General features: G+C 44.7%; 1 protein-coding gene across 3 annotated transcripts in view; it reads right to left on the reverse strand.

Moving 5' to 3' along the window:
- Nucleotides 1–22,979, reverse strand: part of LOC139234964 (disintegrin and metalloproteinase domain-containing protein 9-like) — a 126,468-nt gene that overhangs the window by 15,018 nt on the left and 88,471 nt on the right. For 2 of the 3 annotated variants that reach the window (XM_070865949.1, XM_070865952.1), the window contains 7 exons: nt 20,421–20,526; nt 18,116–18,299; nt 12,002–12,082; nt 10,269–10,374; nt 8,027–8,168; nt 5,006–5,060; nt 4,385–4,408 (listed from right to left, as the gene is read on the reverse strand). In XM_070865949.1, coding sequence (XP_070722050.1) covers nt 4,385–4,408; nt 5,006–5,060; nt 8,027–8,168; nt 10,269–10,374; nt 12,002–12,082; nt 18,116–18,299; nt 20,421–20,526 — 698 coding nt within the window. The remainder of the gene's footprint in view (nt 1–4,384; nt 4,409–5,005; nt 5,061–8,026; nt 8,169–10,268; nt 10,375–12,001; nt 12,083–18,115; nt 18,300–20,420; nt 20,527–22,979) is intronic. The other variant, XM_070865951.1, reaches the window with a different exon arrangement.

Consider the following 22,979-nt stretch of genomic DNA (forward strand, 5'->3'; position numbering starts at 1 on the left):
GCGTGCTGTGATACACCACATGGCTGAGGAGGATCGATCTAGCATAGATCAAAAGGCACAGGCAACTCAACCTGAGGTACAGGACGAAGAAGTGTATGGGGTACATTCTTTTACCAAAAATCCTCTGCTAGATAATGCTGGAAGTTAAATTAAATGGGATTCCAGTATCCATGGCGTTGGACACGGGTGCAAGTCAGTCAATAATGAGCCAGAGGGCTTTTGAAAAGCTGTGGGACCCAAAAGACCCAAACTGAGCCCAATCAATGTGAAGCTGCGTACCTACATCAAAGAGCTCATACCAGTCATTGGCAGCGCGGCAGTAAAGGTATCGTACGATGGAGCTATGCATGATTTATTGTTGTGGATCGTTCCAGGCAATGGCCCAACACTGTTCGGCAGCAGTTGGCTTGAGAAAATTAAATGGAACTGGAACGATATTAAAGCCTTATTATCAGTGGATGATGCTTCATGTGCTCAAGTGCTGAGCAAGTTTTCCTCGTTGTTCGAACCAGGCATCGGCAACTTCACGGGAGCCATGGTGTAGATTCACCTCGGCCCGGATGCAAGACCCGTCCATCACAAGGCTCGGGCGGTTCCGTACATGATAAGGGAGAAGGTCAAGGTCGAACTGGACAGACTTCAATGGGAAGGAATCATATCACCAGTTGAGTTCAGCGAATGGGCCAGGTCAATTGTCCCGGTGTTGAAAAGTGATGGCACGGTCAGGATCTGCGGCGGCTACAATGTAACGATCAACCAAATCTCGATACAGGATCAGTACCCGTTACCCAAGGCTGACGACCTGTTTGCAATGCTAGCGGGGGGGGGGGTTCACTAAATTGGACCTGACCTTCGCTTACTTGGCACAGGAGCTGGTCAAATCTTCGAAAAAACTGACGTGCATCAACACGCACAAAGGACTGTTTATATACCAGAGATGCCCTTTCGGAATTCGCTCGGCAGCAGCCATATTTCAGAGAAACAAGTTTGAATTTCGTCCCGAGAACCGTCGTGTTCCAAGATGACATCCTGATCACCGGTCGCGACACCACCGAACACCTGCACAACCTGGATGAGGTTCTTTGTCATCTGGACAGAGTGGGACTCAGGCTAAAAGGCTCAAGTGCATTTTCATGGCACCAGAAGTCGAATTCCTGGGCAGAAAGATTGCAGCAGACGGCATCAGGCCTACAGACTCGAAGACAGAGGCCATCAAGAATGCACCCAGACCCCAGAGTGTGACGGAGCTGCGTTCGGTCCTCAACTATTTCGGTAACTTTCTACCTAGTTTGAGCACATTGCTAGAGCCCTTGCACATATTGCTGAGAAAGGGTAATGACTGGGTTTGGGGAAAATCTCAAGACAGAGCCTTTGAGAAGGCCAGGAACCTGCTATATTCCAATAAATTACAAGTACACTATGACCCATGTAAGCGGTTAGTGCTGGCCTGCGACGCCTCATCATGTGGGGTCGGTTGTGTGCTCCAGCAAGCCAATGTATCAGGCAAACTCCAGCCAGTTGCATACGCGTCCAGAAGTCTGTCTAAGGCTGAACGAGCCTATAGTATTGGTAGAGAAAGAGGCTTTAGCATGCGTATATGGGGTTAGGAAAATGCACCAATACCTGTTTGGGCTTCGGTTTGAGCTTGAAACAGACCACAACCCACTCATTTCATTGTTTTCTGAGAGCAAAGGTATAAACACCAATGCCTCGTCCCGCATCCAAAGATGGGCACTCACATTATCCGCTTACGATTATGTCATCCGCTATAGACCAGGCACTGAAAACTGTGCTGATGCGCTTAGCCGGTTACCATTGCCCAGGGGTGAAAATGCCGCAGCCCGCAGACTTGCTGCTGGTCATGGATGCCTTCGAGAGCGAGGGGTCACCCATCACGGATCACCAAATTAGGACCTGGACCAACCAGGATCCTGTATTGTCAAGTGTAAAAAGGTGTGTCCTAAATGGAAATTGGTCTGCCATTCCCAGGGAAATGCATAGAAACATAGAAAATAGGTGCAGGAGTAGGCCATTCGGCCCTTCGCGCCTGCACCGCCATTCAATATGATCATGGCTGATCATGCAACTTCAGTACCCCACTCCTGCCTGCTCTCCATACTCCCTGATCCCTTTAGCCATAAGGGCCACATCTAACTCCCTTTTGAATATATCCAACGAACTGGACTCAACGACTTTCTGTGGTAGAGAATTCCACAGGTTCACAATTCTCTGGGTGAAAAAGTTTCTCCTCATCTCGGTCCTAAATGGCTTACCCCTTATCCTTAGACTGTGACCCCTGGTTCTGGACTTCCCCAACATCAGGAACATTCTTCCTGCATCTAACCTGTCCAATCCCGTCAGAATTTTATATGCTTCTATGAGATCCCCTCTCATTCTTCTAAATTACAGTGAATATAAGCCTAGTCGATCCAGTCTTTCTTCATATGTCAGTCCTGCCATCCCAGGAATCAGTCTGGTGAACCTTCGCTGCATTCCCTCAATAGCAAGAATGTCCTTCCTCAGATTAGGAGACCAAAATTGCACACAATATTCAAGATGTGGTCTCACCAAGGCCCTGTACAACTGCAGGGGGTATGGAGAGCAGGCAGAAGTGGGGTGCTGAAGTTGCATGATCAGCTATGATCATACTGAATGGTGGTGCAGGCTTGAAGGGCCGAATGGCCTACTCCTGCACTTATTTTCTATGTTTCTATGTTGAACGATAACCGTACAGTTGGAGGGATTACTGATCTGAACAGAAGGCAGGTGCTGAAACACCAATATATGCAGCTATCAGCCTATACGGTAGGTGCCGCTGCTATTTCATCTGTGCAGATTACTTCATCTGCTGTGTGCGTCAGTGAGCTCCCAGGCACGGAACTAAATCGTGAACTCAGCAATCGCTGACTGACAAAAATAATTCAATTTTTGTCATGGATATGAACAGGAATGAGGGGGCAGGGGGAAGTAGTATACTCCTTGAACTATAGTTGCAGTAATTAAAGAAGGGCTCTGATGGCGAGACGGAATTCCTATTGGGAACGTCATTCCAAGGCTCTCTTTGTCTTGCCAAAGCTATTGGGGTAGAAATTCACCCCCGCCGGAATCTTGGTGCACCTACCGTTTTTAAGTATTTTACCACCGCGTCAGAAGAGGTGGACTCTTGATCGATTTTCAGCTCTTTGGCAATTTTTTTGGAGCGTACCGGAAGTCGGTGATAATGGGGGCGGAAGTGCGGCGGTAAGTATTCTAGAGGGGTGGAAGTGGGGGTGGACGGAGTCTGCGCCGCTGTCAGTCAGCGGTGGAGCGGTGGTGACATCAGTATGCCTGTGCATCACCACATCTCCCCCCTCATTTAAAGGGGAGAGAACCAGCGATTATTTAGCTTCGGTCCACTGGGCCAGCAGGGAAGGTTTTGGCCGGGCCAGTGGCCTGACACCCGAGAGGGAGTGCCAGGCAGTCTGTTGGCGGCCCGTCCGAACCCGGGGCCATAATTGTCCGGCCGATCGGGAAGTCAGCCGGCAAAGAAAAAAACATGGCGGCCACGGCAGTGCCCCTTGAAGGGCCGCCGTGTTGCCGTGGCTCAGAGTGAAAGGAAGGTGCACAGACAGAAAAAACTGTTGGGGGTACTGCGCGGTGGATCTATGATTTTTGCAGCTAAATTTTGCGGGGGGTGCCATGGAGGGCGATGTGCCCTTTGATGACGCCCTTCGGAGGGTCGGCAGCAGCGGGGCGGAAGTGGGGACCGCCAGAAAATTCCCCGAGGTGAACCACTCTCTGTTCAAGAGCGCACTGTCTACACACAGCAAAAGGTAGAATTGCACACAGGCAAAGAAATACCGTGGCTGTGAAGATTAAATCATGGTTCATTACTAACTCATTTCACATTCAATCCGTTTGCTCAGGAGATCGGAATCAAAGTCACCACTTTGCATGCAGAACTAGATTTAAAGCTTTTCCACAACGTACAAAGCTCTCTGAATGCATGTGTCTCATCAGCATTTAGTGGTCAGAAATGATTATCTTTTAGCAGCACAGAGCCTCAATATGCCCAAAGGCCAAAGTTTGAAAAAAGTTATAATTAAAAAAGTCAAGATTTGCTTTCACTACAAAAAACTGCAGCTTTGCATTGGCAAAGATTGTTTCGCATCCTCTTTGTAAATGCAACTCACGGCTTCTGTTACTTATTAAATGCAGCTTAGTTTCGAGCTACTTTTTACAGCTGATTTTGAAACAGGTTTTCTGTCATGCACAAAATGCAGAGGAGCTTTGTGCATTTGTATTTAACAGAAATCACATTATTGCCAGAGCATTTCACGAAAGCAGAGACAAAACACCAGCGCAAAGAAATATTTATCCCTGAAGGTTCAATAAGATGCATTACCTGTTGACTTGACAATAAGTGGACCTGGTGTATTGAAAATAAAAAATATATTACTACTATGCCTAGAAGATCCTGGCCAGCAATCCTAAATGTTGACGCTCTGCCCTGGAAGGGACCAGCTTTGTCTTGTCCTCCTTTACTCCAGGTTATTCCAGTCTTGTCATGGGGGTTAAGTATCTATACAGTTATGGTTTGTTAAACATAGTGGTGGTTAAATTCAGGAGTGCCCATTTTTGCCGTGGATCTGGAGTAACATATCGGCCAGACCGGGCAGGGCGGCAGATTTCCTTCCCTAAAAAGGACATTGGTGAACCAGATGGGTTTTTACGACAATCTGGTAGTTTCATGGTCACCAATATTGATACTAGCTTTTTAATTCCAGATTTATTTAATTAACTCAATTTAAATTCCCCAGCTGCCGTGGTGGGATTTGAACTCATGTCTCCAGATCATTACTCCAGGCCTCTGGATTGCTAGTCCAGTAACATAACCACGATGCTCCCGCCCCCCTGACTATGGTTCCAAGGCATGAATTAATGATGATTGTTGGCCATTTAACAGCCAGGTTGAAATTTTGCAACAATATCAGACCTGGGTTGATCTTCAGGGACCATTACTTACTCCTTCCTTAGCCAGGTTGTTTGAGGCACTTCTTGGTTCAGCTCTGCTATCAGACCTAATTTAAACACAACAGGAGAGAAAGAATAACCTGATCAATTTTTTCAGTGCTCCATCCAACCACATTTTAAAAATACATATCGTTATCTTGGATAACTATAATTGTATAAATTCCCAGGCATACTCCACAGAGTAACAGTTGGATTGTTAGATTCAGAATGCTTGAGTTATGAGAAGGTCAGCAGTATGTTGCAACTACATTATGGCACGATACTACCCAATACAAAGTTGCACATTTCTGTTGCATTTTGATGCACAGTGTCTGCAGACTGTGATGCAAATCGGTTACAAAGGAATTAATTTGCATTTATGTAACAAGTTATTATGTCCTCCAGACACCTCAACGCATCTCACAATGAATTACTTTTGAAAGGCTGAAACTGTGTTTTGGAGGTGAACACAGAATTTCAGTGCAAGGTTCAGAATTCAGAAAATGAGGTGAAATGGCCAGTTAATTGTTTTTTTTTGGTTGTGTTGGTTGATGGACAAATATTGGCCTGAATACAGGCAGAACTTCCTTCTTTTCTTTCAATAGTGCCACGAGATGTTTTACATCCACCTGAACGGGCAGATAGGTCCTTGGTTTAACGTCTCATCTGAAAGATGGCACCACTGACAATGTACACCCTCTTTAGTACATGGAAGTGTCAGCCTAGATTGCTGTGTGCAAATTGGCTTCCATATTTGCCTACTCAACAGGAGAAATACCAACGATGTCTCCGCATTATCCTGCAAATCCCCTGGGAGGACAGACGCACCAACGTCAGTGTTCTCGATCAGGCCAACATCCCCAGCATCAAAGCACTGACCACACTTGACCAGCTTCGTTGGGTGGGCCATGTTGTTCGCATGCTTAACACAAGACTCCCAAAGCAAGCGCTCTACTCAGAATTCCTACACTGCAAGCGAGCCCAAGGTGGGCAGAGGAAATGTTTTAAAGACCCCCTCAAAGCCTCCTTGATAAAATGCAACATCCCCACCAACATCTGGGAGTCCCTGGCCAAGAGACTGCCCTAAGTGGAGGAAGAGCATCTGGGAGGGCGCTGAGCACCTCGAGAGGATGCCGAGAGCATGCAGGAAGCAAGCGCAGGCAGCAGGAGCGTGCGGTAAACCAGACTCCCCACGCACCCTTTCCTTCAATGACTGTCTGTCACACCTGTGACAGAGACTGTAATTCTCGTATTGGATTGTTCAGTCACCTAAGAACTCACTTTTAGAGTGGAAGCAAGTCTTCATCGATTTCGAGGGACTGCCTATGATGATGACTCAACAAGACTATTAAAAGCCAGTGAGAAAACTGGACTGTCCAGAGGCCCAATCAAATGAATCGAATACATGTTGTTCAGGTGAGCTGAAGTCAATCCATATCACTGGTAGCTTTATCGCCTGAATCAGAAGGTCGTGGGTTCAAGTCCCACTCCAGAGACTTGAGCAGATAATCCAGGCTGACACTTCAATGCAGTGCTGAGGGAGTGCTGCACTGTCAGAGGTGCCGTCTTTCGGATGAGACGTTAAACCGAGGTCCTTCTGCCCTATAGGGTGGGACGTAAATGATGCCATGGCACAATTCGAAGAAGAGCAGTGGAGTTCTCTCAGTGCCCTGGCCAATATTTATCCCTCAACCATCAATAAAAAAAAACCAGATTATCTGCTCATTATCATATTGTTGTTTGTAGATAGGCTGCTGCGTTTCCTACATTATAACAGTGACCGAACTTCAAAAGTACTTTTTTAGTTGTAAAGCACTGTGGGACATCCTGAGGTCAGGAAAGACGCTATAGAAAAAGTTATTTTCACTGAGTACATGTTTGTTCAGATTAACTGAAGTCAATATATGTAGAGGTGAAAATTAACAAATTAGAAACATGCCCATTTCACACAGCTAGTGGAAAACTTCAATAATTTATAAGTTACTTGTATCTGTTTAATTTATTTTTAATTGTATAGATTCCCAGGCATACTCCACAGAGAAACAGTTGGATTGTTAGATTCAGAATGCTTGAGTTATGAGAAGGTCAGCAGTATGTTGCAACTACATTATGGCACGATCCCATACAGGAGCAACTGCAGCAAGGTCAAGCTTGCAGAGAGGAAACAACAGCTGGCTGGGAACATGTCACGAAGAAGCAACATGCAAAAAAGTTGCAGGTCATATCAAACTATGAGATATAAAGCAGAGCTGTTTGCCCGCACCATCTGAACTATGAGTTTACATTAGTCAGTCCTCAATTGAGAACTCAGTTGCCAGCTTGTATAGCAGCTAGGTTACATCTGTAACTTACAAGTTACAGTGATACGATAAAGACTGCTCTCACTGTCCAAAAGCCATTGGCATGCCAGTCTTGACAATAAAAGGTGCATTTATATTTTCACCTCACAGTGCTTCACAGAACAAATTACTTTCGTGCTCAAGTGCATCGACCACTAAGTAAACATAATACAAAAGCAAAATACTGTGGATGCTGGAATCTGAAATAAAAACTGAAAATGCTGGAAATACTCAGCAGGCCAGGCAGCATGTGTGGAGAAAGAGAGTTAACATTTCAGGTCGATGACAAAGGGTGACAGACTTGAAACGTTAACGCCGTTTCTCTCTCCACACATGCTGCCTGACCTGCCGAGTATTTACAGCATTTTCTGTTTTTATTTAAGTAAACATAATATCCCAGTATTCATGATGATCCAAGTCTTTGAGCCTTATCACTTTATATGGCAAGAAAGGCCAAGGATAATGAGATATGCCAATTACTACATGTTACAATTCAGAACCACACTGTTCCATGTAGAAATCTTTTGTCCAAAACCATCAAGCCTCACAAAGTATCATTGCTCGATAATCTATTTTATCAGACGCTGACACAATTCTTTTGCACTGTCAACATTTTCTGTTTAATTTCAGATTTACAATATTGCTTTTTAAAAAAAAAACAAACATATCAACATTAAAGAGAGTAAAATTGTTACTTGTGTGCTTGTGAACTTCGCTTTCGACAAAATCTTCGTTCTAATTCATTTCTTTTCACAAACATATACACAGCCAAAAGGAGCAGAGGTGCCACGAGGAGGAAGAACACCAATAGACCATCCCGAAGAGTTGTATCCTTATCTGGAAAGAAGAAAAAGTATACTTTTGTCAGAGACTGTAAACATTACTTGAGAGAAATTTGCTAGCACCTTTAAGTGGTTGCAGAGTTGCACTGGCAGAGGCCTAAACATAAAGAAACTTTAAGAGAAAGGCTAAGAGCAACAGATAAAGGAGGCAAGAGACTTTTCGCCGGGTGAGGGGGCCACTACCGCCTCCCAGGAAATTGCCCGGGGGTTTGCGGAGACACTGCCATGCGGGGCCGAGGTTAGCGTTCCAGGCCGCCGTGCAAATGGCGACAACGTCATCGCCGTGCGCACTGACCCCTTACTACCCCGTGGAAATTGCCCCGCGGGCCGCGAGGCTGACGAGGACGGATTGTCAACACCAGCCTCGCGGGTCACGAAGCTCATCTGCTCAGAGGGTGCTCCTTACCATCTTTTTTTGCCTGACGACTCTTGGGTAGGCTCTGCAATGGCAGCCCTAGTGTGATCCGGATCGCTATCGTGCAGCCCCTCACTCCGTCACGGGTTTCAGCTGCAGGCCCGGTCGCACGTGGCCCCGATGGCCGAGCGGAGGCTGGTGTTCATCGAAGGGGAGGGGCGCTAAAGTGCATCGGTGCCCCGATTACCACCCCCAAAGGAAGTGGAACCCGCGAGATTGCGCTCCGCTTCCTTTAAGGAGCGGTAAGGGCAATTCCGCGGAGGGGGCGGGACTTCTGCGCTGGCCCCAGAAGGTTACCGCCCCAATCAAGGCGCAGGGCAATTTTGCCCTCACACAGTTTACAATCAGCACTCATCATATTATACACTTAATTAAGTAATGGCACTGGCTTTCATTTAAAATCTACATTTATATACCAAAAGTCTTTGTGTATGCATGGATTTCCTGTTGTCACACTTTTTATGTCAAAATTTAACTTGGAAAATATCTATGCAGTTACAATGAGATTTCCCATCGATAAGCAGGTCCCAGTGATGCTAAGGTTGTAGGCTGTGGCCACTAGCTGTTCTGTGAGGAGTGCCACAGGGAAACAACGAGTGATCACTAATAGTACACTCAAATCTCCTCATTACAGTCTTAAAAACAAGTAAAGTGATTTGTAAATCAGAGCTTCGTGATGTTCAAGTTTGATCTCCCTTGGGGATTTCTAATGAGGCAAAATATTGTCTTTTAAAAATTAAAAATGTTCAGAATGTTGGCGCCAATGGCAAGGCCAGAGTTTACTGCCCAATCCTAGTTGCCCTGCAAAGGTGGTGGTGAGCCTTTCTCTTGAACTGCTATGGTGAAGGTACACCCACAATGCTGTTCAGTATGGTTTTCCAGGATTTTGACCTAGTGATGATGAAGGAACGGCGATAAATGTCCAAGTTGTGGGACTTAGGGTGTAATGTATGCACCTTTTCCACAATCAGGTGGTGTTGGTTGAGGGAATGACCTCAGTACATTTCCTAAAATAGCACTTAAACATCCAGCTGAACATCACAGCTGAAAAATGTATGCACCTGCGAGCATGCTCAAAGGTTTGTGGAGCTGTTGCTCCCCCAGATCGGGGGCACTTGAACTAATGTTTATTTTGTGTTCCCAAAAGAGTTGTGGAGCTGTTGCACTGTGTGGCTTAGCCAGTCATGTGATGTTCACAAGACTCAATAAAACCCCAGGTAATGGAGTTCAGGTTCTCCACGATGAGACGTGAACCTGGTGAATGAACTGGTAGGGTTCAGTTTGATTGTTAAACCTTTGCTAATAAACCAGCTGGTTCCTTACAGCAAATGTGAATTCTTAAGCAAAGAACCCATGAAGCAAATAATTTTCAAGAACCTACTACTCTTGTCCTTCTAGGTGGTGGAGGTGATGGGTTTGGGAGGTGCTGCCGAAGAGGCCTGGATAAATTGCTGCACTGATCCTGTAAATTGTACACACTGCAGCCACTGTATGTCGGTGGTGAATGTTTAAGCTCATGGAGGAGATAACAATCGAGCAGACCGTTTGCTTTAATTAAGATTTTAAGAGGAAGAAGCTTTCTCTTTTTAAGTAGATTCAATATTGCCGCAAACAAAACCTTTTTAAGCCTCATCTCCGTGTCTCACAAAACAATCTGCTAACAAAGTTGCTTTCACTTACCATCGTAGGTTGGTCCACTGTCAATGCTTCCTCCGTAGCCAGAGTTTGCACAATCTGGAGGTGCCCAGCCTCTGTCGCAGTGACAGTTCTTATTACTGTTACACACCTGAAAACCGATATGCAGCTCAGGTCAAATTGATCCATACTTAACCCTGATGGAACTGCATCTCCTTCCTCCACAGAAGGTAACCATTGAACAATACTGAGAATTCCAAAAACTAAGATACATGGGCCTAGAAATTCGCCTCGGGCAGCGCGCACTCCCCCCCCCCCCCGATTAGCCGCCCCGTTATACGCAGTGCCTGATATTCCGTTCCATTGCAGTCAATGCAACTGAACATCAGGCGCTAGGTATAACGGGCTGCCGATCTGATACCCAGAGGGTCGTGAATCTTTGGAATTCACTACCCCAGAGAGCTATAGAGGTGGTCATTGAATATATTTAAGGCGGAGATAGACAGATTTTTGAACTACAGGGGAATCGAGGGTTATGGGGAACAGGCAGGATAGTGGAGTTGAAGCCAAGATCAGATCAACCATAATCTTATTGAATAGCGGAGCAGGCCCGAGGGGCCATATGGCCTACTCTTTCTCCAATTTATTATGTTCTTATTTTTCCCCAAAGGAAATAATTATGCAGAACCTGGTCAATTTGGTGGCATGTACTCCCATCCATTGGGATCTTGGATTGCAAATACTCAAAAAGGTCTCACCTCTAGTCCCTTACTGGCATTAGATGGATTTAAACCAATCTCCTTGAAATTAAAAAGGCACATAGGGAAAATGCATCTATTTGATGGAGTGCTCAATTCTTCAGGAGAGTGAAAGCTCCCTTGTTATTGAGATGGAGGTTAGCCCTTTCACTGGAACAGTTGCAGTTCTACAGGAATGCTCAGCGATTTCTTAACCTATTACAGTTAAGACCTTGAAAATGTCCTTTGTTTGTCACTGATGATTTTCTCAAGTGTGCTCGACAATCAATTCTGCCAGTTCTCAAAGTTAAAATCAGTTTGAGTTAGGCACAGCGCAGTATCTATTTTACCCAAAGAGTGGAACTCGCTACCACAGGGAGTAGTTGAGGCGAATAGCATAGATGAATTTAAGGAGAACCTAGATAAGTACATAAAGGAGAAAGGAATAGAAGGATATGCTGATAGGGTTAGAAGTAGAGTGGGGAGGCTCGTGTGGAGCATAAACAGTTGAACCGAATGGCCTGTTTCAGTGCTGTACAAACCACGTAATCTGACCAAAGTTGGGGGGGGGGGGGGGGGAAATTAAACTACTTTTAATAAACATCAATGAGCGATCTCCAAGTTGTAAATTAATCCTATAATAATGAGTCTGTAACTGCATGGTAAATAATTTATGCCACGGTTAATCCTCTGCCTTAGTGAAATTTATTGGCTGTCATGTAGATTTCATTTCATTCATAGAATGTCACACAGATGGAAAACTGAATTAGTTTAAAACAGAAGTGCCTAGAGTACCGAAGTCTAGGTTCAGGCTGTCTGGAGCATAGCTTGTTCAAAATATAAGTCTCAGTTTGGCACTGGGTCAATTGTTCATTCTGGACAAGGGAACACCTTAAAAGTAGAGTTCAGTAAAGAACAAACAGACAAACGTATCAAATTCAGGTCAACTTTCAATAGAGGAAGGACTCAAATAGCAGTTATTAAAAGAATATATCTGTTTTTATTCTAATTATTACTATGCACAAGAGCTCTCTTACTTACACCATGGCTATTGCATTTCATCTGTACATCACAGTCGTACTTTAGAATAGACGCATCCACACATTTGAAATCCATGCAGATCTAAAACACATGAAAATAATGGTAAACAGCTGAGAATACAACCCATGTTGGTCTTTACTAGTTTCGGATTCATTAATAATATGGGTAAAGCTGAATACTTACAATTCTGTGTATTATAGAATGTGGGAATGACTGTAATTTGGTGAATTAAAAAAAAAAAATTCATTCATGGGATGTGGACGTCCCTGGCAAGGGCCGGCATTTATTGCCCATTAATGGCTTGCTAGGCCATTTCAGAGGGCAGTTAAGAGTCAACCACACTGCTGTGAGTCTGGAGTCACATATAGGCCAGACCAGGTAAGGATAGCAGATTTCTTTCCCGAAAGGATATTAGTGAACCAGATGGGTTTTTAATGACAATCCGGTAGTTTCATGGTCACCATTACTGATACTAGTTTTTTTTTATTCCAGATTTATTTAACAATTTAAATTCCCCAGTTGCCATGGGATTGGAACTCTCATCTCCAGATTGTTGTCCAGGCCTCTGGACTAGTCCCGTAACATTACCATTATGCTATCGTTCCAATTGATTGCCATTCTGGTAAAACTGGACTATTTCTTTAAGTTAGCTACAGATCTATATTCAAGTTCTGTATGTTAGTGGTTTTCAACATTTTTAGTGTGGAAGGACTCCCCGCTAATACTGTCACACCCTGGAAGATCCACTGACCTTGCTTCCATAAAAAAATATAAGCTAGTCAAAAGCCATCAGTGATATTGTTATTAAAAAGTAGGTTTTATTAGTATACAGCAACAGAAACAATGTGCTATTAAGTCAAAGAACCCACAAAAAAATTAAGAAATCAAAGACACAGAGGGGGAGAAATTTGCATCATTTGCGCCTCATTAGCGTCTTCCAGGGGGCACAAACTATTTCTCATTCGGGGAGAGTGGCGCCTCCCACAAAATTGCGCAGGAGTCAGTGGAGGTGCAAACCGGTAGTGCCCCACACCCGCCAGTAGTGCCCAGGCCGCTTCTCCAGCGATGGTGACGTCATCGCTGTGCGCAGCGACCCGTTTTTACCCCGCAGCGGAAATTCCGTAGCGCCCCGTGAGGCCGCCATGGGCGATGGACACGCCGGCCTCGCAGGTCGCAAACCAGGCTGCACACCGCTCGCGGGGCGAAAAGTAAAGGGAAGGCGTGGGCCCCCATCTTTTTTTTGGCACGGCTTTTCATTGTTGATTTCACGGGGTCCATGCCGCAATGGTGGCCCCTCGCCGCACTGCAGAGCTTGCTGCATGCCCTCTCCTTCAATGGAAAGGAAGGACCCTGTGCTCACGATGGCGTTCCGCGCACTTGCCGCACCAGTCCTGCCCCCGAGATGAAGTGGAGTGCCCGACATTGCGCTCCACTTCCTTTCGAGGGGCGGTAACCCTAATTTTGTGGCCGGAGTGGGGCTTCCCGCCTCGGCTGCCGCCACCACCCCCCCCCCCCCCCCCAAATGGGCTGATACCCAATTTCGCCCCCATAGCAACATTTGATTTAGGGAGCCCTGCGAACACCCAGAGGACTCGGAATCCTAATTTGAGAACAAATGCTCTGTAATGCTTTCCGAAATCCAGGTCCTGCAGAGTAGACGAGTCCTTTGTGTACTTGCCAGATTGCCCAATTACAATGTTGCAGGTTCAGCGGGCACATAATCTATCTCCCGAGTGGTTTCCAGAGCATGGGGATCCTTGCATTAAATTTTAACAACTGCTGTTTTTCAACACAAAAGGTCACCTGCTTCTTCTCAATCTGTATTGATTATCAAATTATTATAAATCGGATTCTCCTATCATGCAAGCCCGAGGTTGGCAGAGGAAACGTTTCAAGGACACCCTCAAAGCCTCATTGATAAAATGCAACATCCCCACCGACACCTGGGAGTCCCTGGCCAAAGACTGCCCCAAGTGAAGGAAGAGCATCCGGGAGGGCGCTGAGCAACTCGAGTCTCGTCGCCAAGAGCATGCAGAAAAGAAGCACGGACAGCGGAAGGAGCGTGCGGCAAACCAGACTCCCCACCCACCCTTTCCTTCAATGACTGTCTGTCCCACCTATGACAGAGACTGTAATTCCCGTATTGGACTGTACAGTCACCTGAGAACTCACTTTGAGAGTGAAGCAAGTCTTCCTCGATTTCGAGGGACTGCCTATGATGTTCATGCTTCACTTTATCAGTACTTCTGTTTTACAATGCAATAATAAATACAAGCTTAATATCAGGTCACTGGCAATTGAATTGAGACACAGAGATGACTCATGGTGTGCAAAGAGTTCAGCTGTTGATGTTTAACTCCAACGCTTTTTGCAACATTGTGTGTTGTTAACAACAGAAAGAAAGACTTGCATTTATATCGCACCTTTCACAACCACCAGACGTCTCAAAGCGTTTTACAGCCAATGAAATACTTTTGGAATGCAGCCACTGTTGTAATGTGGAAAACGCGACAGACAATTTGTGTACAGCAAGCTCCCACAAACAGCAAAGTGATAATGACCAGATTATCTTGGTTTTTTTATATTGGTTGAGGGACACCGGGGATAACTCCCCTGCTCTTCTTCTAAATAGTGTCATGGGATCTTTTCCGTCCATCTGAGAGGGCAGACAGTTTAACGTCTCATCTGAAAGACAGCGCCTCCGACAGTGCAGCACTCCCTCAGCACTGCACTGGGAGTGTCGGCCTAGATTTATTTGCTCAAGTACCTGGAGTGGGACTTGAACCCACAACCTTCTGATTCAGAGGTGAGGGTGCTATCCACTGAGCCACAGCTGACACTGGACAAAGCATTACCATCAACACCACCAAGGATGCCCATGACCAATGTTCCCTCGAATTTCTTTTTGGATGTGTGGCCTCTTTAACTGGCTGCATGGTCCATTCAAATTTTCGCGCATTCACATTTCTTTTTTCATTTAAAAGCCGGTGAGCTGCTTGTGCAGTACCTACACACCGTTGCGCGGCTGCATTGCCACACAGCTTAGTGGGAAAGCTGCCCATGACACAACTTTTCATGGGTCCACCGAATGGAGGTTGGAGGCATGAAAAATAATTGCCTTCCTCCTTCTGACATTCTGATGGGGGTGGGTCACTGAAGGCACGCGAGAGTAGTAGATAAGAACATAAGAATTAGGAACAGGAGTAGACCATCTAGCCCCTCGAGCCTGCTCCGCCATTCAATAAGATCACGGCTGATCTGGTCGTGGACTCAGCTCCACTTACCCGCCCTCTCCCCGTAACCCTTAATTCCCTTATTAGTTAAAAATCTATCTGTCTGTGATTTGAATACATTCAATGAGCTAGCCTCAACTGCTTCCTTGGGCAGAGAATTCCACAGATTCACAACCCTCTGGGAGAAGAAATTCCTTCTCAACTCGGTTTTAAATTGGCTCCTCCGTATTTTGAGGCTGTGCCCCCTAGTTCTAGTCTCCCCCACCAGTGGAAACAACCTCTCTGCCTCTATCTTGTCTATCCCTTTCATGATTTTAAATGTTTCTATAAGATCACCCCTCATCCTTCTGAACTCCCAACGAGTAAAGACCCAATCTACTCAATCTATCATCATAAGGTAACCCCCTCATTTCTGGAATCAGCCTAGTGAATCGTCTCTGTACCCCTTCCAAAGCTAGTATATCCTTCCTTAAGTAAGGTGACCAAAACTGCACGCAGTACTCCAGGTGCGGCCTTACCAATACCTTATACAGTTGCAGCAACACCTCCCTGCTTTTGTACTCCATCCCTCTCGCAATGAAGGCCACATTCCATTCGCCTTCCCGATTACCTGCTGCACCTGCAAACTAACCTTTTGGGATTCTAAAAGAGTTTCATGCACAAGGACCCCCAGGTCCCTCTGCACCACAGCATGTTGTAATTTCTCCCCATTCAAATAATATTCCCTTTTACTGGTTTCCCCCCCCCCCCCCCCAAGGTGGATGACTTTACACTTTCCGACATTGTATTTCATCTGCCAAACCTTAGCCCATTCGCTTAACCTATCCAAATCTCCTTGCAGTCTCTCTCAGTCCTCTACACAACCCGCTTTCCCACTAATCTTAGTGTCATTTGCAAATTTTGTTGCACTACACACTGTCCCCTCTTCCAGGTCATCTATGTATATTGTAAACAGTTGTGGTCCCAGCACTGATCCCTGTGGCACACCACTAACCATTGATTTCCAACCGGAAAAGGACCCATTTATCCCGACTCTCTGCTTTCTGTTCGACAGCCAATTCTCTATCCATGCTAATACATTTCCTCTGACTCCGCGTACCTTTATCTTCTGCAGTAACCTTTTGTGTGGCACCTTATCGAATGCCTTTTGGAAATCTAAATACACCATATCCATCGGTACACCTCTATCCACCATGCTCATTATATCCTCAAAGAATTCCAGTAAGTTAGTTAAACATGATTTCCCTTTCATGAATCCATGCTGCGTCTGCTTGATTGCACATTCCTATCTAGATGTCCCGCTATTTCTTCCTTAATGATAGTTTCAAGAATTTTCCCCACTACAGATGTTAAACTAACCGGCCTATAGTTACCTGCCTTTTGCCTGCCCCCTTTTTTAAACAGAGGCGTTACATTAGCTGCTTTCCAATCCACTGGTACCTCCCCAGAGTCCAGAGAATTTTGGTAGATTATAACGAATGCATCTGCTATAACTTCCGCCATCTCTTTTAATACCCTGGGATGCATTTCATCAGGACCAGGGGACTTGTCTACCTTCAGTCCCATTAGCCTGTCTAGCACTATCCCCCTAGTGATAGTGATTGTCTCAAGGTCCTCCCTTCCCACATTCCTGTGGCCTGCAAATTTTGGCATTGGTTTTGTGTCTTCCACTGTGAAGACAGAAGCAAAATAATTGTTTAAGGTCTCAGCCATTTCCACATTTCCCATTATTAAATCCCCCTTTTCATCTTCTAAGGGACCAACATTTACTTTAGTCACTCTTTCCCGTTTTATATATCTGTAAAAGCTTTTACTATCTGTTTTTATGTTTTGCGCAAGTTTACCTTCGTAATCTATCTTCCCTTTCTTTATTGCTTTTTTAGTCATTCTTTGCTGTTGCTTAAAATTTTCCCAATCCTCTAGTTTCCCACTAACCTTGGCCACCTTATACGCATTGGTCTTTGATTTGATACTTTCCTTTATTTCCTTAGTTATCCACTGCTGGTTATCCCTTCTCTTGCCGCCCTTCTTTTTCACTGGAATATATTTTTGATAGCTCACTCCAAGATCACACATTTTCATTAGAACGCTCTTTTCCAGTCCAAGCAATAAACTTGGAAATGTCTTGGGATATAGACGAGCCTACATGCAGCAAGGTTCAAACGTGCCATTTACTATACACTTAAAGCTCACTGAAACTCGGTCATCTTACAGATGTTAAAATAACCAGTGAACCCATCTAATACCTCATTGAAACAAACAAGATTGTGAGGGGAATGTTGAGAGGTTGTATCCCCTGGCTGGAGAGTCCAGAACTAAGGGGCATAGTCTCAGGATAAGGAGATGGTCATTTAAGACTGAAACGAAGAGGGATTTCTTCACTCAGAAGATTGTGAATCTTTGGAATTCTTTATCCCAGAGGACTATGGATTCTCAGTTGTTGAGTATATTCAAGGTTGAGCGTGATAGATTTTTGGACTCTAGGGGAATCAAGAGATATGGAGATCGGGCGGGAAAGTGGGGTTGAGGTCGAACATCAGCTATGATCTTATTGAATAGTGGAGCAGGCTCGAGGAGACCCAAGGCCGACTCCTGCTCATAATTCTTATGCTCTTATAAACCACCAGCAACTAAATCATTGTCTTTAAAGCAAGCATTTACCTATTTAAAGGCTATTAGCTTTTCTTGTGGTACCTCACTGCTTGCAATTTGGACCTTTTGACTCTCAGCAACCATTGGTGTCTGTTTCACGAGACAGTCTCCAGTTGTACGCTGCTGTGCTCCCCAACGTTTTAAAAAAAACCCAGGGAATGTCAAAGGGTCCTATAATGCCAAAAAAAGACACCTTTAACAGGAGGTGAACATTAGGCTCTTCTCATACCTTGCCAGTGTCACATCGTGTCCCCGAGTTCACCATACCAGGATCTGGGACATCTGATCCCAACCGGAAGTCAACCCCCCAACATGTAGTCCCACCAATAGGTGTCTGGATGATGGAAGGCTGGATCCCAAAAACAGGCGCGGAGTTTACGTTCTCACATTGCAGCTTCCCACACATGGAATTTCTAGATAAATAAAAACACCACATAATTGGAGACATTATTGCAGGAGAGAGTAGCGGTATTGTGTAAAGCATGGCAGAGAAACCAAAAACAACTGTGGCAGTAATGTTCATGAAATACGTCACTCATTGGTAGTTTCTTCTCTCCCAAGTTTGCTATTAGCAGTTTGGTCTCGGGATTTAATTTTGTATTTTAAATAAGAGGATCGATTGCTGGCATAAGAGGGTTGTCCTATAAGGAGAGATCGAGTTGATTGGGCCTGTACTCTCTGGAGTTTTGAAGAATGAGAGGTGATCTCATTTGGAACATGTAAGATTCTGAGATGGATTAACATGGTAGATGCTGAGAGGTTGTTTCCCCCTGGCGGAAGAGTCTAGAATAGGGGGCATCGTCTCAGGATAAGGGTCGGATTTTTAAGAGATGAGGACGAACTTCTTAATTCAAAGGGCTGTGAATCTTTGGCATTCTCTACCCCAGAGGGATGTAGATGCTGAATTGTTGAATATATTCAAGGCTGAGATAGATTTTTGGGGACTCAAGGGGAATCAAGGGATATGGGGATTGGGTGGGAAAGTGGAGTTAAGATCAGTCATGATCTTGCTCCTATTTATTATGTTGTTACATTCTTGTGATTGGAATTCACATTACTTAAATTATGTAAGTAACACAAATTGTGCCATGATATGGTTTAGGTTTCAGTTGCCCTGTACTGTTAAGAATATTTCAAGAGGGAAGATAGTACTTTACATGGTACTTTAATCTCACCAGAATACAATATCAGAATAAAGCATTTGGGCTGACTTTAAGCTGAACTAGAAATATTAATTTATTTTCAAAATCTTGGAACCTTCCAATGTATTAACATTGAACAGGTGGCTCCCCCAACCAAAAACATATTCACACAATATTCCATGCTCAAAGCGCTTCGAATTAGAGCATGTGACAGAACTGAAACAGGCTTTGGGCCCACCAGGTCAGTGCTGGTGTGTTTACTCCATGAGCCATCTAGACTACACATACACTCCTGCTCGCTCCCCTTACTCCTCTTCTCAAACAACACTTGCACAAGGGAATGCAAAACAGGCTGAATGGCTTTTGCCATCCTTTATTGAAGTCAATAGAACTGAATATTGGGCGGAGTGTATAACAGGCGACTGATGCACTACCACCTGTTTTGTGTCCCTGCCCATGTCGAATTTCATCCTCATTAAGTGTCAGCAGGCTACAGTGTCCGGTGTTAAGCTTCTTAATATCCACATTTGCCCTTTTCCCTCAGCCAACTCCAGGGCTCTTTGCCTCAACATTAACATTTTATATCGAATGCCGCACAAAAAGAGGCCATTCGGCCCATCGTGCTCTTTGAAAGTGCGACCCGATTAGTCTCACACCCCTGCTCACTATCGATATCAACAAGAACATATCGCTGTCTGTTTTTAAAATCTAGGTTCAAACTGCAGTCTAATATTTTATTGGAAACATTCAAAGCCACATTGCTCAAGAGGAAACAGTAGAATGTTGGGAAACTAAATAAGAGTAGTAATCCAGAGGCCGCAACTAATGATTTGGAAATGCAAGTTCAAACCCCAGCACGGCAGCTGGAGAATTTAAATTAATTTTTTCCCAGTTACTGTCTTACCTTGGCAAGGGTCAACAACCAGGGAGCATAGATTTAAAGTCATTGGTAGGAGGTTTAAAGGGGATTGGAGGGGAAATGTTTTCACCCAGAGGGTGGTGGGGGTCTGGAACTCACTGCCTGAAAGGGTGGTAGAGGCAGACACCCTCATAAGCATTTAAAAAGTACTTGGATGTGCATTTGAAGTGCCATAACCTACAAGGCTACGGACCAAGAGCTGGAAAGTGGGATTAGGCTGGGTAGTTCTTTGTAGGCTGGCACGGACACGATGGGCCGAATGGCCTCCTTCCTTGCTGTAAATTTCTATGATTCTATAGATACACAATTAATAGGCTATTGAACAAAACAAAAAACCCTCATCACTTGGTTCTCACAAAATTAATACATATGCTGTTTTTATGCACGTTACTCCTGCCACTGCAGAATAAATTGACGTGTACCAACCGAGAGCTCAAATCCGCAGAAGTGAAAGTTAAAAAGAGAAAAGTTACCTGATCTCACATTTCTTGTACCCAGCACCACTTGACCCACAGTTTCCAAATCGGTCACCTTTGGAATTCACTTCCTGAAAACACGTATGTGGAGCAGCCTTTGCGTCTGAAAGTTAAAAATAAAATGGATGAAAAAGAGTGCAAGCAGACCACCCCTCTACCAGCCCCCCCGCGCCTCCCCCCGCCACAACCAACCCGAAAAATCAAACTCCCCATAGCTTTCCCTGTAATGAAATCACCACATCTCAGTAAAGCCTTAACAAAAAAACATATAAAATATTTCATTTCATGTTAATGTGCCAAAAATCCCGGCCTTGTCGGGTGCGTTCAAAGTGTGCACGGAACCGGTGAGGCCTTGCATATGCGCCAGAAACCGGCTTTTCCGATCGGTCAAGATTTCTCTCGACAGATCCTCCGCATCCCCGGAAGAAGGATATTCACGCGGGAGAGATTGGGCTATTTGCCCAACTCATAGAAACATAGAAAATAGGTGCAGGAGTAGGCCATTCAGCCCTTCAAGCCTGCACCACAATTCAATGAGATCATGGCTGATCATTCACCTCAGTACCCCTTTCCTGCTTTCTCTCCGTACCCCTCGATCCCATGAGCTGTAAGGGCCATATCTAACTCCCTCTTGAATATATCCAATGAACTGGCATCAACAACTCTCTGCGGCAGGGAATTCCACAGGTTAACAACTCTCTGAGTGAAGAAGTTTTTCCTCATCTCAGTCCTAAATGGCCTACCCCTTATCCTAAGATTGTGTCCCTGGTTCTGGACTTCCCCAAATCAGGAACATTCTTCCTGCATCTAACCTGTCCCGCCCCATCAGAATCTTAGATGTTTCTATGAGATCCCCTCTCATCCTTCTAAACTCCTGTGTATAAAGGCCCAGTTGATCCAGTTTCTCCTCATACGTCAGTCCAGCCATCCCTGGAATCAGTCTGGTGAACCTTTGCTGCACTCCCTCAATAGCAAGAACGTCCTTCCTCAGATTAGGAGACCAAAACTGAACACAACATTCCAGGTGAGGCCTCACCAAGGCCCTGTACAATTGCAGTAAGACCTCCCTGTCCTATACTCAAATCCACCTAGCTATAAAGGCCAACATGCCATTTGCCTTCTTCACTGCCTGCTGTACTTGCATGTCAACTTTCAATGACTGATGAACCATGACACCCAGGTCTCGTTGCACCTCCCCTTTTCTTAATCTGCCGCCATTCAGATAATATTCTGCCTTCGTGTCATTGCCTCCAAAGTGGATAACCTCACATTTATCCACATTATACTGCATCTGCCATGCATTTGCCCACTCATCTAACTGTCCAAATCACCCTGCAGCCTCTTAGCGTCCTCCTCACAGCTCACACTGCCACATGCCCAGCGAATGTCCTTCAAACTCTTACGCCTGGTAAAAGCAGGTGTATAGCTTACTTTTACCAGCTTAAGAGTTTTAAAACATATAAAAATTAAATTTAAATCATACATTTTTATGTTAACAACCCTGTCCATTAAGGTAAGTTTACTTTAAACCCTATTTTAAAAAAGCCTCAAAATATATATCCTTTTCTAAAACATTTAATTAATTTTACTTTCAATTAATTTTAAATATGTGAGGTGTTTTTTTTTTTAATTTATTATTTTGTGTTTCTTGTTTTAGGGGATTATTCTCATTGATTATAATAGGAACTTGTAAAAATGGAGTTCCATTATTATCAATGAGAATACTAGACAGTGATTGGTGGTCCAGGCCCACGTGACTCCAGCATTTCCGTACGTACGGGGAAGTCCTCTTCCTGTACTGCGACCGGAATCTAAGGCACCTCCAGGGCCACCAAGTATTTTTGTTAAAAACATTTGGTTCGGAGGCGATTGTCCGAAGGAAGCCTCCGATCGGAATTTTCCCCCAATTATTGGTACTGGTTTGCTGTAAACTTAGAGCTGCAACCCAACCTAGGCCAAAAGATTAAATAGGGACCCCCTAGACTACCAGCAGACCGTCCATGGCTACAGTGTGTGCTGCCTGCAGGATGCACTGTAGCAACCCATTGAGCTTACTCCAATAACACCTCCCAAGAAGGGCAACGTGTTGTTGGGAATGCTATTGTTATATCTTGAATAAAGAGTCAGACTAGATACTGCTAGCTCAAAGTAAGGTGTGACCATAGTTCTTTATTACAGGTCTCCAGAGTGCCTCTCCAGCCTGTGAGGCCTCCTTATGTACAGGTGCTCCCAAGGGATTGTGGTATCCCTTGGGACGCCAGGGGATGAGCCCTCTGGTGGTTAAAAATGGTATTTACAGGTTTACATATATAACAGCTATCATCTCCACGTTCCCCTCTAAGTCACACACCTTTCTAAAATGGAGATATTTTAACCATGCCTACATCATTGCTGGGTCAAAATCCGTGAATAATGTGCAACTTGACGGTGCGGAGGTGGAAGAGTTAGAACCAGAATTGAGAATAAAGAAATGCAAAACTGTATCAAGTTGAAATAATTTCACAGGCCATTTAAAATAGCTTTGTTGTACTTATTTAAAGAAAGGTTAATATCCTT

The sequence above is a fragment of the Pristiophorus japonicus genome, chromosome 22 (genome assembly GCF_044704955.1).
Source record: "Pristiophorus japonicus isolate sPriJap1 chromosome 22, sPriJap1.hap1, whole genome shotgun sequence".
In the NCBI taxonomy this organism is placed as follows: Eukaryota; Metazoa; Chordata; class Chondrichthyes; family Pristiophoridae; genus Pristiophorus; species Pristiophorus japonicus.